The sequence below is a fragment of the Equus asinus genome, chromosome 18 (genome assembly GCF_041296235.1).
Source record: "Equus asinus isolate D_3611 breed Donkey chromosome 18, EquAss-T2T_v2, whole genome shotgun sequence".
Classification (NCBI taxonomy): domain Eukaryota; kingdom Metazoa; phylum Chordata; class Mammalia; order Perissodactyla; family Equidae; genus Equus; species Equus asinus.
In genome coordinates, this window is record NC_091807.1 from 41,772,893 (window position 1) to 41,790,464 (window position 17,572).

Here is a 17,572-nt window from a genome sequence, read left to right on the forward strand (position 1 = left end):
TAATCCAAAAATGGAAGCAGTGTGTTCTCCATCCCCTTCAGGCCCGATGCTTGGGGCTTCCCTGCTCCACAAGAGGGTCACCTGGGGTGCAGGCGGTGGGCAGAGGTGGTTCTAAGCAGAACAAAGCCTTGGCTTCTCCAAGCCTGCCCAGTTAGCATAATGTCGCTTTGAGGAAAGACAGCTTTGAGCCCGGCTTTGGGGAAAAAGATCTCTAAATCCCAAACGTCCCTTACACATCCAAAGACAGACCAGTGTCTGGACCCACAGGCTCTCATGTCAGACAAGGGCAGCGGGAATGGGCAGCACCCACCGAGGAAGGGTGCACAGGAACTTCCAGGACCGAGGGCAGATGGCCCCACCCCCAGACTCGGAGGACAAGGCCAGTGCGCACGCGAGTGGCTCCCTGCCGCCCCCCCCCCCCGGCTCCTTCTATCGTATTTAAAATGCCATTTCTTTCCTACCCCAAGAAAACCCTCCCGACATCATATGCCCTCCAGCAAATAGCCTGTCAGCATTCTGCCAGTTTTCTGGTCATGACGCACTATCCTTCTAATATATCACTGGATTCAACTTACTGTTATTTTGTTGTCTTTTCTGTGTTCGTGAGGGAAATTGATCTGTCTCTCCTTCTCTTGTAATGTCTTGGTCTGGTTTTGCTATCAAGGTCATATTGACATTACAAGTTGAGTTGCAAAGTGTTCCCTCCTCCTCTGTCTTCTGGGTGTTTGTGTGAGAATGATATTTCTTTCTTAAATGATTGATAAAATTCACCAGTGAAGCCATCTGGGCCTTGAGTTTTCTTCTGGGTAATGTTTGTTTTTAATTTCTAATTCAATTTCTTGGATAGATGTAAGGCTATTTAAAATTTCCATTTCTTCTAATTTCCATGTAGATAACACCCATGTCTTGAAGCACGCACCCATGTCGTCCATGTTGTGGAATGCTGGCATCTAGTGGTTCACGACACTTCCTTATTAGCCCCTCTGCCTCTGGGCAAGCAGATCCAGCCAAGGCAGAAAACCAAAATATTCATATTGCCATGCAAGCAGGGCAAGTGGGAGCAGTGTGATCCAGACGAAGATGGCAGGCTCGGCAGGACAAGTTGGACTATGTCTGCAGGATCTGTAGTGATGGATCCTTTTTTTTCATCCCTGATATAGGTTGTTTTCTCTTACTTGATCAAACTAGAGGCTTGTTAACTTTCTCAAAGCATCACGTTTTGGATGCATTGATCCTCTCCATTATTTTCTGTAACACTGATGTCTACTCTTTTATCTAGTATTTCCTTCCTTCTACTGACTTTGGTTTTAAGATGCTTAAGGGGGACACTTGGATCATTGATTTTAACCTGATTGCAGCCTTCAAATGAAGCCTGTAAACATTTCTCCAAGCACTGCTTTACTACATTCCACAAATTTTGATGTCATATTTTTATTTTCATTCACCTTGAAATGTTTTCTAATTTCCCTTGTGCTTTCATTTTTGACCATAGGTTATTTAGAAGTGTATTGTTTAATTTCCAAATATTTGGGATTTTCTAAATTCTTACTGATTTCTAATTTAATTCCATTGTAGTCAGAGAATACATTCTATGGTTTCAACCCTTTTGAATTTCTTGAGACTGGTCTCATTAGCCAGCATATGGTCTATCTTAATGAACGGTCCACAAGTCCTTGGAAAAAATGTTAGGTGAAGTGTTCTATAAATGCCAGTTACCTCAAGTTGGTTGAAGATTTTGTCTACAGTTGCTGAGAAAAGTATTGAAATCTCCCACTTTATTGTGAATGTGTCTAATTCTCTCTTCAGTTCCACCAGTTTTTGCTTCATATATTTTGAAGCTCGATCATTAGGTGCATGTACATTCAGGTTTGTTGTCTTCTTGATGAACTAACAATTTTGTCATTAAGTCTCTTTATTTCTGGTACTATTTATTCCTTTTCCTGAAACTACCTTGATATTAATATAGCACTTTTGCTTTCCTATTAGTGTTTTTGTTATATATTTCTCTAAACCTTTACTTTTACCCTGTCTATATCATTATACTTAAAATTTCTGGGGCCAGCCCCGTGGTGCAGTGGTTAAGTTCACGCATCCAGTTTCAACAGCCCAGGGTTCGTGGATTCAGATCCCAGGTGCAGACCTACACACCTACACAGTGCTCATTAAGCCATGCTGTGGCAACATCCCACATAAAATAGAGGAAGACCAGCACAGATGTTAGGACAATCTTCCTCCCACTCACACACACAAAAATAGAAAAAATTAGACTGATGTAAAAAAAAAAAAATTCATATGGAGAACATAGATGGGTCATGCTTTTTCATCCAGTGTGACAATCTCTGCCTTTTAACCAGTGTGCTTAGCCTTGTAGAGTTAATAAGGTTCTTTAAATGGTTGGTTATTAGTCTTCAAGGGCTGCCATAGGAAACACCACAGACTGGGTAGCTTAACAGAAATGTAATTTCTCACAGTTCTGGAAGCTAGAAATCCAAGGTCCAGGTGTGGGCAGGGCTGTTTTCTCCTGGGCCTCTCTCCTTGGTGTGCAGATGCCATCTTCTCCATGTGTCCTCACACGGTCTTCCTCTGTGTGTGCACACTCCTGATGTGTCTCTTTCTCTTTATAAGGACACCAGTCCTATCAGATTAGGGCCCCAACCTTATGAACTCATTTAATTTAATTCTCTCATTAAAGGCCCTACATCCACATGCAGTCACATATGAATTTTGGGGGACACATTTCAGTCCATAAGAGTTGGGTTTAAGTTTATTATCTTGTTATTTGTTCTCTGTGTGTCACATCTGTTCTTTGTTCTTGTTTTTCTTGCCTTCTTTTGGATTATTTTACCTCCTTTATTAGTTTACTAGATATACTTCTTTTTTAACTTAGCCGTTTACTCCTGGGTTTATAATAAGTTTATTTATCACAGTCTACCTTTAAATAATGCACTTCATGATGTACTACTTCACATAAGAGGCAAGAATCTCACAGCAGTATACTATCCTCCAACATCCTTTCTGTGATTGTTGTCGTATCTTTTACTTCTCCTTATGTTGCAAGACCATTCCTATTTTTGCTTTTAAACGTTATATTTTGAATAAATTTTTTTAAATGAAGTGTGAAAAGCCTTCTATACTTATCACATGCTTACTGTTTCTGGTGCTCCTCATTCTCTGGTGAAGATGAGTCTATATCTGGAATCACTTCCCTTCAACCTAAACAACTTAACATTCCTTGTGGGGCAAGGCTACTGGGAAATTCATTCAGCTTTGGTTTGTCTGGAAAAGGTCTATTTGCCTTCATTTTTGTTTTTGTGAACATGGAATTTTAAGTTAACCAGTTTTTTTCTTTCAACACTTTGAAGACGCCCTTCCATTGTCTTCTGACTTGCATTGCTGCTAATGAGAAGTCAGCATCATCTTTATCTTTGTTCACCTGTTTGTAACGTTTCTGTTTTTCTGCTTAACTCTTATTCATCATTGCTTTTCATCAATTTGATTATGACATGCTTTGGAGTGGTTGGTCTTGTTTTTTGGTCTGTGTGATTATTCTGCATCTGTCTGCTGGGCTTCATGATCTGTGGGCGTATACATTTCATATTTGGGACATTTCAGCCATGACTACTTCACGTTTTTCTGCTTCCATCCTTCCCCCTTCACTGGGACTCCAATTACACATGTTAGACCACCCACTACGATCCAACAGGTCACCGAGGCTCTGTTCTTTTTAAATCTTCTGGCCACCCACAGGCCATTTCAATACTCGCTCACTCCTGGATGGCCCAAGTGCAGACCATGCTCCTCTACCCAAGAACCACAGGGGCATCAGGGAACATGGTCTCAGGCCCACTGCATCTCACACTCATAAAAGGCCTGGCTGTGGGGTAGGTGTCTGAGGCTGCCTAAAGCCATGTAAACCAGCTGTTCCTGACTTGTCTCAAGCTTGGGTGTCAGACACCCCTTGGGGCAATGAAGGCTGGAAATCATCTGCTATCAATAATAGTCACCATAAATTAATGGTTGAATTATTTTCACTAAAGAAAATAAGTAACTCTGATGTTATCCATATCACCACCATCCTCTTGAGTGAGGAAAGGGGGTCTTTGAGACAACACCAGAAATTCCAAGTGAAAATGCCAGGCATGAAGGTCACATGTCCTCGAGGGGAGCCCAAGTTCAAGAAGTGCTGCCCCAGCGTTCCTAGTAAATTTATCCAGCTCTCCAGAGTTGCATCCTCAGCTACCCATGAGGGGCTTCTCTTGTGGATTCTGCTGTGACCAGATGTCCCATGGAGAGGTGTAGTGAGGAACAGCCCAGACACCCCCTTTCTTATGAGACCCACCCCCACAATCAGTGAGATACACATCTCCTAAGCTACAGGGGTTTTGTCTTACACTCTGAATTTTCCTCTCCAGCTGCCTCCCAGGAAGTTGAGCACTAAATTTGGAGGCCAACAATAGCAAATTAATCAGAACCCCTGGCATGTATCTCATGTCCTAACATCCCTCCCAATCCCATCTGATTTTCCTGCCTTTCTCCCTTTGCCTCATGTTTCTAGCCTTAATTCCTTTTTGAGACAAAGTGAATTACAAATAAAAACTTAGACTGCAGATGGAGATAAAAATAAGTCAAGCTGACCAGTTAGCCTATAATTATTATAATAGCTGAGAGATGAGTGAATGAAGAAGCAACAGTAGGCAGCATTAATTTTTAAAACATTTTTATTGCCTAAATAAAATTTAAATCTATGTAGCAATATTGATTATGTTCAGTAAAGAAAAGTATTTTCTTAGAGATAAGTTTCCATTGTGAGTTAAGTATTTCCAGTTAGAGAATTCCTCAAAGGGTCATCTGAAGTTCACATCATGGTGAATACAGAAAACCTAATATGGCTCCAGAGAAACTTTCCCATAATATTCAAAATCTGTTCCCAATAACCAAAAAGAAAATAATTTGAATTGTTATCCAGGATAGAGAACGTGATTCTTAATCAGGTTGAAGCAAATATTTTCCCCTGAAATAACTGGAGACTCATCCTGCTTATCTTCAAGGAGCTACTCTAGCTCCCTGAAACTGAGGAAGTGGTGGGCCCGCGTCCAATATGATGCCCAAGTGAGTCTCAGAAAACCCCGGATCCAAGACTGATCCCAAGATGAGACAAAACACAATCAAGCCCTGCTCCTGTTTCAGGAAATCAAGTGTCTGTTTACCAAGGGAGCTGGTCAAATAAGTGACTTTCAATAACATTTTCAGTATTAAAGCAAATTTCCATTTCTTTTCCAGGAAATTTGTTTTGTCCAGTGACCTTGCCATGCCCAGGGGCCTTCCAGGGGCAGAGGCCACTGCAAGGAGCAGACATGGTAAAGCACCGTCTGTGCTGCTGCTGCCCAGCTGGGGTGCACATGACCAAGAAGAGAAGTGTGGGGGCAAACCAGCAGACTGATCCCAACAAGGTTCCTTCAGCCAAAATAAGCCTCGTTTAAAAACGTCTGCGGAAAAGTGCTGACATTCGACAGGCACCCACTGAACCCCGCTACGTGCCACACAGTGGCAGCCAGTGGAGCCGGGGTCCTGCCTGTATACATGTGACCTGGCCCTGCAGGGCTCAGAGCAGACAGCACCATGGGGCAGGAGGTCAGTGGAGGAACAGCTCAGGCAAAGGCCCTGAAGCAGGCAAGCCCCAGGGAGAGTCAGGACAGTGCCCAGGGGCCACATGGTGCAAAGCCTCAGCGTGGGCCCTGAAGGGTATGGGCAGGGAATGACAGGGCAGAAGGGCATCCAGGCGGCTCTCTGGCTGTCTGAGGGCAGACAGTTGGCCAGGGGCTGCTGCCAGTCCAGGAGGTAACACAGAAGATCAGCCAACGGAGGGGATGCTGGGTGGGTGAGAAGCAGGGTGGGGCCCTGGGAGTAACGCCAGCCCTGGGTTTTATTCTCATCAAAGCTCCTGGTTACTCCTCACAGCCACATTCCCAGGGAAGCCCTGGACATCTGAGCCACTCATCCTCGTAGCTTAAAGGCAAATACAGGACCTGGGTTTTCCATCTTGAGCCCCAAGATCATGCATGCCAGGCCAGACAAATTTAGAAGCCAGGGGGAATTCAGAGGTTTACCACCCAAGAGGCATACGGGCCAAAAATCTGGCCCTGATTTGAGCTCAGAGCACAAACTAGGGCATGAGGGTGGGCAGCAGCTGTGAGGGTGCCCTGGGGTGTCACAACTGCCTGGCTGGCTGTGGTGGCTGGTGAGCGGCAGGCTGGGGTGTTCAGCTGTCCCTCACACACAGCAGTATCCCACAGTGGTAACCACTGAACTGCTAACGACCTCTCTTCCTTTGTTACACTTGGCCTCCCACGTGTATTTCTGTCATTACAAGAAGACTACAAACTCAGGAGGTAGGGGTACTGGCGCCCCACAAACTGGCTGAACCGCGATACAGCGTGGGCAAGCTCGAGCTCTGGGGCAGGGTCAGCGTGCCATGTCTAGCTCCCCGCCGTGCAGCCACAAGACACTCAGCAAGTCTAGTCCCTGTTCCTTGCCAAGCCCTGGGTGGCCAGGTGAACAGGGAAGCCCAGCCTCCCCCCACCAGGCTGTTCAGAGAAGCCGGTACATCCCTTAACCCAACAGACAGAAGGCACAGGAAGAGGCGGCCTGGGGGCAAGCCCAGCCCAAAACCAGCACCAGGCCGGACATGGATGAGGCACAACTGCTCATCTCCCCAGAACTCAGCGACTGGTCAAGAGGCCCTCCGAGCCCCATATCCATGGTGAGAACAGGTACCACGCCTTCTCCGGTGTCGGTTCATCTTGTTCCTTTCCTCACCTGAGCCCAACAAGCTATTCTCAGAACTAAACCTATGATGAAAATCAAGTGTCTAGAGCCACCAGCCCCACCTCTGCCACAGGCTTGGTCCCAGGCCTCACTCTTGTGCAAGTGGACAGTGAAGGGCACTGGACAGCTGGGCAGGGCAATGGGGGGCTCCACAGCCTGGCCAAGATGCCCAACCTTGCCTGAAACTTGCATGATGGCTGCTGCTCAGCAGCCCCACCGGATGCCTGTGCCCAGCCCCCACCCACCACCAGGCTCCTACAGGTGTGCTCTCAAGGGTGGCCGACAAGGCCACTCTCAGGGTACAGGCGGGAGAAGCGGCCGAGGACCCAGATGGGGAAGACGTTCCTGTAGCTCGTGTAGTGGATGGCACAGGATTTGTTGAAGACCCCATTCATGTTGTCCTGAAAGGACACAGGGAAATAAACACAGAGCCTCCAGCAAGCATCTGAGGGGCTCCCTGAACCAAGACCCTGGCTGGAGGGTTGGCCGGCTAGGGGGACATCAGGGCAGGAGAGCCTCAGCAGGCGGTCCTCCTGCCCTGCATCAGTCACAGTGCCACCATCCCAGCCCTCAGACCCCTGGCCCTGCAGCAAACCCTTCAGCCTGGGTGACCAGCCCCTCACAGCCACATCAACCCCTGACTCATCCAAGAGGAAAGGGTCAGCTTCATGTAACCCTGTGCCCTCATGCCCCCAGGGACAGGCGGAGTCTGCCTCCCACACTTCTGCATAGTGAGGGGCCATCAGGCAGAGCCCAAAGATGTCCTGGCCTGTGGCCTCTCCCCGTCCAGCTCTTCCCCAGCACCACTAGCCCTGCCCCAAGCCAGTGCTCCACATGCAAACAGTTCAGGACCTGGGGACCTGACCACCCATCACGGATTTGCTTCTAACACAGCCCACTTGCTGGTAGTGTTTATGAATCTCAAACTCCCAAAGTTAAAACCCTACCCATAAGCACCGCATGAGGGACATGCGGGCACGGTGGGACGTGAAAATGTTTGTGCAAACTGAGGTCAGTGCTGGGCCTTGAGCTCCTCAGACTCCTATAGCATACCTGGGGCCAGTCGCCATTGGGGAGCTGTTTTCTAAGCAGACAGCTGACTCCTTTCTCCAGGGCCGCTACACCAGGATGCCTGGGGGAGGAGGCATTGAACACGCCCATCAGCTCTCTGGATGAGACCACCTCTGGCTGCAGCCAAAACTGTGTCCTCACCTGCATGCAGCCACACATGAGGACACAGATGGAAAAACTGTGTCAAGATGAACAAACCTAAACCGACATACATGTCAGGAACGTCAGAACACTAAGGCCCTCCCCGGCTATCTTCCCAGACACCCTGAGAGGGGAAGACATAGCGAGTACGGAGGTGAACAGGCCAGTGGGGAGCCCCACAAACACGGCCAGGTGAGGCCCTGCCCGCAGAGACCTGCCCCAGCGGCCCCTGCCATGAGGTTCTGCCCTTCTGCTCCCTACCAGGAGGAGGCCAAGCCCTGTGCCCACCCCACCCCACTGGCCCTAGGGGCCCTTTGAGGGTCACGAAAGCCACGTGTGCTAATCCTCGATCATCCTGGCAAGGGATGAGACACCGGAAGGATCAAGGGTTCAGGATGGAGTACGAGCAAGCTTGGCTGTGGGAGGTAGACTGTGGGCTGGTCCCCGACACCCCGACCCTGGGGGCCCCCCAGAGACTCTGCTCCTGCTCCTGCTCACACTGACCTGGCCCAGCTTTGAAGGAGTTTTAGGAAGATTCCCAAAATGGCTCCAAACCCAACAGGGCAGCACTGACTGGGACACTATGCAGGTATGTGCACATATCTGTGTGCCATGCCTCACACTGTTCACCACCTCATCTCCCTGCTATCACTGTGGGGTCGGCCTCTTCTAAAAGGTGAGCCTCTTGGCAGGACCCACTTGTTGGGACAGACCTCCCACCCTGCCCCAGGAATCAACCTATGGGTGTGGCCCTGCAGGCCTCGCCTCCTCCCACCCCTGCACTCAGAGCTTGGCTGTCCACACCCCACCAGGGCACCAGGCTCAGTGTCCCGTCTTCACCTGACCCCATGGCTCAGGAACTGTCTCGTCGCCCCCACCTGACAGCCATCAGACCCATCAGGGCCCAGCATGTGTTGTGGATCTGGGACTCGGCACTCTGCACATAACACCGCTGCTCACAAGACTCAAAGTTCTCCCCCCAGCCTCCGTCCGCCATCTGCTGGGACAGCAAGAAGTCGCAGGCCCGGGAGACCTCTGTACAGGCAGCCCTGTAGGGACCAGCAAGACACGAGACACCATCACATTGGGGAGGATCCTGGGCCCCCTGGATTCTTGCCCTGGCCAGGCCTCCTTGGGGTGGAGGGGAAGGGTGCGTGGGGGGGCAGCCTGCACTCCATGTGATGTGAAGGGCAGAGAGACACCTGCCTCCCAGGGTTGTTGGGAGGATAAAGTTGTAGCTGCAGACGGCCTCTCTGACGTGACTACCCCACTAAACATCTGCCTGGCAGCGCAGAGCTGTGTGAGGCAGCTGCAGACGGCCCAGACCTGTGCCTCCTCCCTCCTCTCAGCACAGGTCAGGGAGCTTCGGAGAGCAGTGAGGCAGCACCTCAGCCAAGCACCTTTAACACACACAGGTGCTACCAACTCGTGAGGCAGGAAAAATTTTCAACCTGGTGAGTCATACGTTTTCTGGAATACTCATCTTAGCTACTGTTTAAAAAAATGTAGGGGCCAGCCCCATGGCCGAGTGGTTAATTTCATGCGCTCTGCTTCGAAGGCCCAGGGTTTTGCCGGGTTCGGATCCTAGGCACAGACATGGCACCGTTCATCAGGCCACGGTGAGGCGGTGTCCCACATGCCACAACTAGAAGGACCCACAACTAAAATATACAACTATATACCGGGGGGATTTGGGGAGGAAAAAGAAGAAAAAAAAAAGACTGGCAACAGTTGTTAGCTCAGGTGCCAATCTTTAATAAAAAAAATTTTTTTAAAAAGTAAAAACACCCCCAAATCAAACATCACAGAAAGAAACACCCCCAGGGGAGCATTATACTGGGAAGACTCCCATCCCGCTGGTGGCAAATGCCTGCACTCACCCGTCGCGGTAGGTCTGCCCCATGCAGGCGAAAGCTTCCAGCCCAAACCAGGTGCCATAGGTGAAGCAAACCCCCCAGGAGCTAGAGGAAGACAAAGGGGAAACGGAGCCTCAGCTCTCTAGTTCTCATCAGAACGGGCGTGCACAAGGGTGGGCTTGCAGCAACACCCTTCAGCATGGGCCATGCCGTGGTTTTCAAGAAACACAACCACATGGCCTCAGCAGGCCACACATACTCCAGTGCCTAAGCTTTAAGGCCACATAAGACAGACCTGCCCAACCTGGCCCTCAGGGTGCAGCTCCATCTGCTGGAACCAACAGGCAGATAAGAACTGGCCCAAACCCAGAGGAAGGAGGTGAGTAAGCACAGACACAACAATAAGGCATCGGGTACCCATCCCTTGGCCAGACCACTTTTAGCACCATGCTCAACAGGGTGAAGGCCAGGCATTCAAAAAGGAACAGGCCCACCAGCTCACTGCTGGCAGCTCACTCCCAGGGACTCCCGGTGTAGCAGAAGCACACAACTGAACATCACGAGAGCGCAGAGACTACCCCACCACACAGGAGCTCACTCACCCTTCCCAGGAGCCATCAGCCCTCTGCTGCTGCCGACAGAACTCCAGGCCCCGCTCCAGGGTCTCCCTGCAACACGAAGATGGCCCACTGAACCTTCTGGCAAAACAGCAATTTACCCATCCCAACTCCACCCATTCTACGGTCTCAAAATAATGAGTGTAGTCTCCCTTATAAAAATATGTAAAAATCAACACTTCAGAGAAGAGATACAAGGGTCAAAGAAGCAGCAATCACAGGACACAGGAGGGGAGAAGCAGACTGGCAGTTACAGAAACGCAAGAGGAAAGTAACACCTCAGGGCGAACCCTGGTAGAGGCAGCAACAAACAGGACCAGCATCACTGAATGCCATGTCAGGGATACAGACTGAGCAAATCCTACAAAATGAAATTTAAAAAAGAAATAAAAAGTTAGAGAAAAAATGATAAATTTAGAGGACAAAGAAGATCCTAAAGTCTGACTAGTACTTCTGAAGAATACCTGGTTCTCTGAAAAAGCTAGAGTCAAGGTACAGACACAGACTCGAAGGGGACTCCCCGTGGCCCCTGCCTTCAGGTGCTCACCCCTGTGTCACATTCCCCTTGAGCGAGGGCAACACCTGTGACTTGATTCTAACCAACAGATTACTGCAAAGCTGATGGAAGGTCACCTCCGTGACAATGTCACGTGGGCAGTCAAGTCTCCATCTTGCTAGCAGACCCCTGTCTCTACTGAGTCTCTCCCTTGTGGGCTTTCATGAAACCACCACAGAGATAGGCCACATGGGAAGAAACTAAGGGTGGCCTCCAGCCAACAGCATGGAGATGGGGCCCTGAGGCTGTCAATCTGCAAGGAGTGGAAACCAGCCAACAACCACATGAGCTCAGAGCAGATGCTTCCTTAGCTGATGCTCAGACAAGACCCCAGTCCTGGCCAGCGTCTTGACTGCAGCCTGGTAATATCCTGAAGCAGAGGACTCAGCCAAGCCATGCCTGGATTCCTGACCCACAGAAAACCGCAAGGTCATCAAAGTGTGTTGCTTCAAGCCAACCAAGTGTGTTGTAACATCATTCCTCAGCAATAGATAACTAATACCACAACTGAAGGACAAGGACAAGTGAGTAATATCAGGAATAAAGAAGTGATATGACTGTAGGGTCAGTGGAAATTGAAAAGTAAGAGAAAATAAGAAAACTTTGTGCAGTATGTTTGAAAACAGACAAAATGTACTGATTACTAAGAAAATCAACTTATCAATACTGCCTCAAGAAGAAATAGCCTGAATAGTCCCATAACTACTAAAGATATGAGTCAAAAAATGTAAACTTTACCAAGAAAAAGAACTGTAGGCCCAGAAGTTCTATAAGTGAATTCTACTAAATTATCAAGAATAGTCCCTCTAATCTTACACAGACTTTTCTAGGGAATAGGAAAGTAAATATTTTCAGGCTATTCATTAACGGACATGGATGCCAAAATTCTAAACTAAATATTGGAAAACTGAATATAGTAGAGACATACCAATACTAAGTTAAGTTTATCCCAGAAATGCAAAGGTGTTTTAACATGAGGAAAATCTACAATAATCATCTATAACATTAACAGGTAAACAAGATAAATATATAATCATCTCAACAGAGAGAGGAAAATCATCTGCTAAAATGCAACACTCCTTCACAATGGAGGGAAAAAACAACTTTGTAAATTAGGAAAAGAACTTTGTTAACCTAAGAAGGGGTAACTACCAAAAACCTACAGTAAATACCATTCTTAATGGAGAATTATTAGAAGCATTCCTCTTTAAAATCAGGAAATACAACAAAGATGCCACCATTACCACTTCTGCTAAGCACGATACTATAGGTCTTAGGGCAGTAGAACAAGAAAACAAACTACAGGCCACCCTCCCAGGGCCTGAGGGAAGGGGAAGGATGCGCGAGCAGGGCACAGAACATTTTGAGAGCAGCAAACTACTCCCTACAATATCTTTTTTGTTTTGTTTTTTTAAATCATCTGTTGCACCAGGAGGGAAACTGGAATTTTTTTTTTAGCTAGGAAAGATCTGCCCTGAGCTAACATCTGTTGCCAATCTTCCCCTTTTTTTTGTTCTCCCTAAAGCCCCAGTAGAGTTGTTTATCCTAGTTGTAAGTCCTTCTAGTTCTTCCATGTGAGCCACCACCACAGCATGGCTACTGTCAGACAAGCAGTGTGGTTCTGAGCCCAGGAGCCGAACCCGGGTCGCTGAAGTGGAGTGTGCTGAACTTTAACTGTCAGACCATCAGGGCTGGCTCCTACTTCATATGATAGAGGAACAACAGATACATGTCGTTATTCATCTGTCAAAACCCATGGGATGTACAACACAGAGTGAACCTGAATGTAAACCAGACTTCGGGTGATAGTAATGTATCAATGCTGGCTCAGGAACCGTTAAAAAAACATACCAAACTCATCAAGATGCTAACAACAGGGGAATGGGGTTGGGGAAGGAGTGGATAAACAGAAACCCTCTTCTCCATTTTTCTGTAAAGCTAAAACTCCTCTGTAAGATAAAGTGTATTAATTTTTTTACATTTAGCAAACTGTCTAGCTATAAGATCAATATTAAAATCAACTGCAGAGAATTCTGAGATGGTAGCAGAGCAGGAAGCACTGGAGTCCATCTCCCCACCTGGAGAGCCATAACTGCAGAATCCGTCTAAGGTAACAATTTTGGAATTCTGGAATCTGTTGAAGGCTTGCAACTTCCAGGGAAAGACTTGGAGGATAAATTGCAGTCAATTTGGGTCAATTTCAGCTCTTAGCAGAGTAGCAGCTACCCATCCCCTCCCCCATCCTGAAAGGCAACTGTGCACGTGTTCCTGGAGCAGCTTGCACACAGTCTGCAGGACCTTGTGTGTGCAAAAGGACCCTGTTCTCCAAATACTGGGGATCTTGGCTCTGATGCTGCTTCTGATCACAGAGGTGCACACAAGAGGCTTGAGACCAAGGTTGCAGCCCCTCCTCTCATTGTTGCAAGCCCCTCCCCTTCTGGCTGAAGTGACTTCCAAGAGACATTTTAAATGCTGTTCATAGCAGCATTATTCATAATAGCTAAAATGTAAAAGCAACTCAAGCAGCCATCAACAGATGAATGGATAAGCAAAGTGTGGTATATCCATACAATGGAATATTATTCAGCCTTAAAAAGGAAGGAAATCCTGCAATATGCTACAACATGGATGAACCTTGAGGACATTATGCTAAGCAAAATAAGCCAGTCACAAAAATACAAATACTGTATGATTTCACTTACATGAGTAACTTAGAGGAGTTAAATTCATAGAGACAGAAAGTAGAATAGTGGGTGCCAGGGACTGGGGGCAGTGTAGAACGAGGAGTTAGTGTTAACAGGTATAGAGTTTCAGTTTTGAAGAGTTATGGGGATGTGTGTTGGTGATGGTTGCACAATTATGTGAGTGTATTTAATACCACTGAGCTGAGTGGTATTTAATACCACTTAAAAACAGTTAAGATGGTAACTTTTATGTTACATATATTTTAACACAATAAAAATAAAAAATCAATAGCCTAAGAATGCATGAGTCCACAAAAATGAGTAAGTAAAAGTAAATAAAGAAACAGAGGCAAAGGAAAAGCTCTCAGTAGACCGCCATCTAATAATATGGAAGGACAGTTTGCAACCATCCTATGAGTAACTGCTTCAGGCAAGAATCATCAGCAGATGCTAAAACTAGCGGGTAGAAGATTGATAAGAAACAGCATATTTACATAATCCAAAACTTTCTCCTCACAAAGAAAAAAGTAGTAGCTTTATAGCAGAGAAAACTAGTCATCACCTTAATCAAGGGGTCAAAGTTGACGTGTGCTTTCTGATGTGATGCACTGAGAAGTCCTCACCACTTTTGTGATTTTCCTGACCAACTATGTAATTTCCTTACCTGACTCTAATCACGAGGAAACATCAGAAAAACACACATTGAGGACATTCTACAAAATAACCTGCCATACGCTTAAAAAATGTCATCAAACAAAGAAAGAGTAAAGAATTGTTCCAGGTTAAAACAGAGTAACATATGACAATCAATGCAATGATCTTGGATTAGATCTCAAGGAAAAATTTTGCTATAAAAGACATCATTGGGACAACCAGGATAATTTAAATAAGGTCCGCAGATTAAATAATGGTATTATATCAATGTTAATATTGTGACTCATATTTACATAAGATAATATCCTTGTTAAGAAATACCAAAGTATCTGGGGATTAAGGTACATCACATTTGCAACATATTCTCAAATTGTTCAAGAAAAAGTACATATGGGACGGAATATGATGAAGCAAATATAGTAAAATGTTAACAATTGAAGAATCTAGGTAAGAGGTGAACAGGAGAGCTTTTAACTACTTTTATAACTTCTCTGCTAAGTTTGAAATTAAGGGAGAATTCAAGTCAATGTAGTAAAGATGGAATGTTCCATATATGCAGTGTTAGAGTAACTGGCTACCTCAAACTATATCTCAAAAACTCTCCCAGATAAAAGTTTTAATATAACGAATTAGACTACTTTATTTAAAACTTAAAAACTTCTGGGGCCAGCCCGGTGGCACAGCAGTTAAGTTCACACATTCTGCTTTGCTGGCCCGGGGTTTGCCGTTTCAACTCCCAGGTGTGGACCTACACACTGCTTGTCAAGCCATGCTGTGGCGGGCATGCCACATATAAAGCGGAGGAAGATGGGTATGGATGCTCAGGGCCAGTCTTCCTCAGCAAAAAGAGGAGGATTGGCGGCAGATGTTAGCTCAGGGCTAATCTTCCTCAAAAAAAAAAAAAAGAAAACTAAAAACATGTCCAAACTCTCTAAAGAGATAAAAAAGCAAAGTAATTGGGGAAAAATATCTGTAACATAAGATACAAAATTACTTACTGTGCTTAAATACATAAGTAAAACAGAAAAATCCTAGCGACAAAATTGGAAAGGGTAAGAATGCAAATTCATATGTGAAAGAAGAAACAGAAATGACCTATAAACACCCAGAAAAAAATATTGTAGCTCAGCAGTCTCCAAAGCAATGGACATAAGTAACTCGACCAGAAAATCTTCATTATGCACCTTCCAAAGCAGTGATTTTTACAAGATAACAATAGTTATTCTGTGCTTATCACGTGCCACACAATCTCCCCCTGCTTTTGTAGCATCAACCCTGCCAGCTCCACAGGGCCGTCTATGCCCCCATTCAGCAAGGGGAGACGCCCAGAGAGGTGAAGTGACTGGGCCAGGACCACACAGCCAGGAAGGGGCAGAGTCAGGGGGGTCTACGCAGGCAGGCTGACCCCAAGTCCACGTGGCTCTAGAGAATAATAACGGTCCCAAACAAAGATTTGACAACAGGATACTGGTTAAAGTTAAAATGAGGAAAAGCTGGAAATAACAATGAAAATTTAGAAATAACCAAAAGGCTATTGGGTAAGTAAAATAATGAAATTCCTGTAACCATCACAACTCCTGTTGGAGGAGAATGCTAACTGACACGGGAAGTTACCTACTTGCAGAAACCTCACCAGTTACGAAAAAGACACAGCCCAGGAATGGTCGCAGCAGTGTGTGATCACACTGTAACATCACAGTCTCCTTAGGGGTGATGGGGAATGACTTGCTTTCTTCTTTGCATTTTTCTGCATTTTCCATGTCTCCTTCAAAGAGCATGCTTTACTTGTATTATAATTCTTAAAAAGGTGATTTATTAAGAAGAAAGGGCAATTCTGTGAGGGTCTCACTAATGACAAGTTGTGCCCAGAAAAAGGACCACAGATCGACTACAGCAGCATGCGGCTGGGGACCGCCAGGCCTGGGTGACAAAAGGACGACAAGACACAGTGCCCCCTCGTGGCTGCACCACCCACCAGAACAGAAGGAAACCAGGAAAAACAAAACTAGAAAATCCTCTAATATTTTTGGAAATAAAACAGCATACTCCTAAATAACTCATGGTCCAGAGAAGAATTCACAATAGAAATGGAAAACAATTTTAATTGAATGATATATCAAAACTTATTTATCGACTTAAGTGCACATTTAGAAAGAAAGCCTCAAAATCATTTATGTAAGTATCCATTTAAGTTAGAAAAAGAAATAAAGTAGAAAGAAATTCAGAAAGAGCAAAAATTGATGAAATCAAAAATAAACACATTCAAAAGTAAATAAATGTATACTAGATAGAATCAAAAACTAAAGATGGATTTTTCAAAAAGATTAGTAAGATTGATGAACTATGAGTGACAAACAGACCGAGGTAAGCCACTGTCAGGAAGGAAAATGAAGACAGACTCATGGCTGTTGAAGACGACCCTGAACAGCTCTGTGCCAGTCAACACAAAATCGAGTTGAAACAGAAAAATCCCCAAAACAGACACAAAAATAAATAGAAGAAAATCTACAGTCCTGTAACTAGTAAAGAAATTGAACTCCTGATTAAAAATTAAAAACTTTTCCTCAAAGAACATTCTAGGCCCAGCTGGATTCTCCAGTGAATTTTCCTAAGCACTTAAGGCAGAAATAACACAAATCTCACAAACTCGTCTAGAAAATATAAAAAGAAAATATTTCCAACTCATCTCATGAGTCCAGTATGACTGTCGCAGGAGAACCTTATGAGGACATTATAAGAAAGGAAAGTTACAGACCAGTTTCTCTTATAACCACAGCTGTAAAAATCCTAAACAACATACTTCTCAAATTGAATCCAACGATAGACAAAAGGAAAGCACATCATGACCAAGCTGTGTCTACACCATGTTGACCATGAAATGATGGAATCACACCAGGATGAGGGAGAATCTGTGAAAACCGCACAGGGGTGTACCCCACAACACAGCAAGCCCACTCCTAAGTCCATGTTCCATGAGAAATGCATACCTCTGTGCCCCAAAAGACAAGCATACAAGTGTTCACAGCAGAACGATTCATGACAAGCACAAGAATAACCTGTGGCCTCTGCACTCCAGACGTTCCGACAGCACGAGAAGGGTAAACTGCCGCTCCACCAGCTGCCTGCTCAGCCTCACGAGCATGAGGCCGAGAGGAGGCAGCCAGACCT

At 45.8% G+C, this 17,572-nt stretch overlaps 1 protein-coding gene across 12 annotated transcripts in view; it reads right to left on the reverse strand.

Annotated features, from left to right (window-relative positions):
- Positions 1-4,700: 4,700 nt before the first annotated feature.
- The window catches only part of LSS (lanosterol synthase), a 30,954-nt gene continuing 18,082 nt past the window's right edge, over positions 4,701-17,572 (reverse strand). For 6 of the 12 annotated variants that reach the window (XM_070489094.1, XM_044750704.2, XM_044750703.2 and 3 more), the window contains 5 exons: positions 10,496-10,561; positions 9,918-9,998; positions 8,916-9,086; positions 7,879-7,957; positions 4,701-7,226 (listed from right to left, as the gene is read on the reverse strand). In XM_070489094.1, the coding sequence (XP_070345195.1) occupies positions 7,095-7,226; positions 7,879-7,957; positions 8,916-9,086; positions 9,918-9,998; positions 10,496-10,561 (529 nt within the window). In that variant the 3' untranslated portion in view covers positions 4,701-7,094. Of the gene's footprint in view, positions 7,227-7,877; positions 8,038-8,877; positions 9,087-9,917; positions 9,999-10,495; positions 10,562-17,572 lie in introns of those variants that run through there. The other 6 variants (XR_011495451.1, XR_011495448.1, XR_011495452.1 and 3 more) reach the window with 5 other exon arrangements.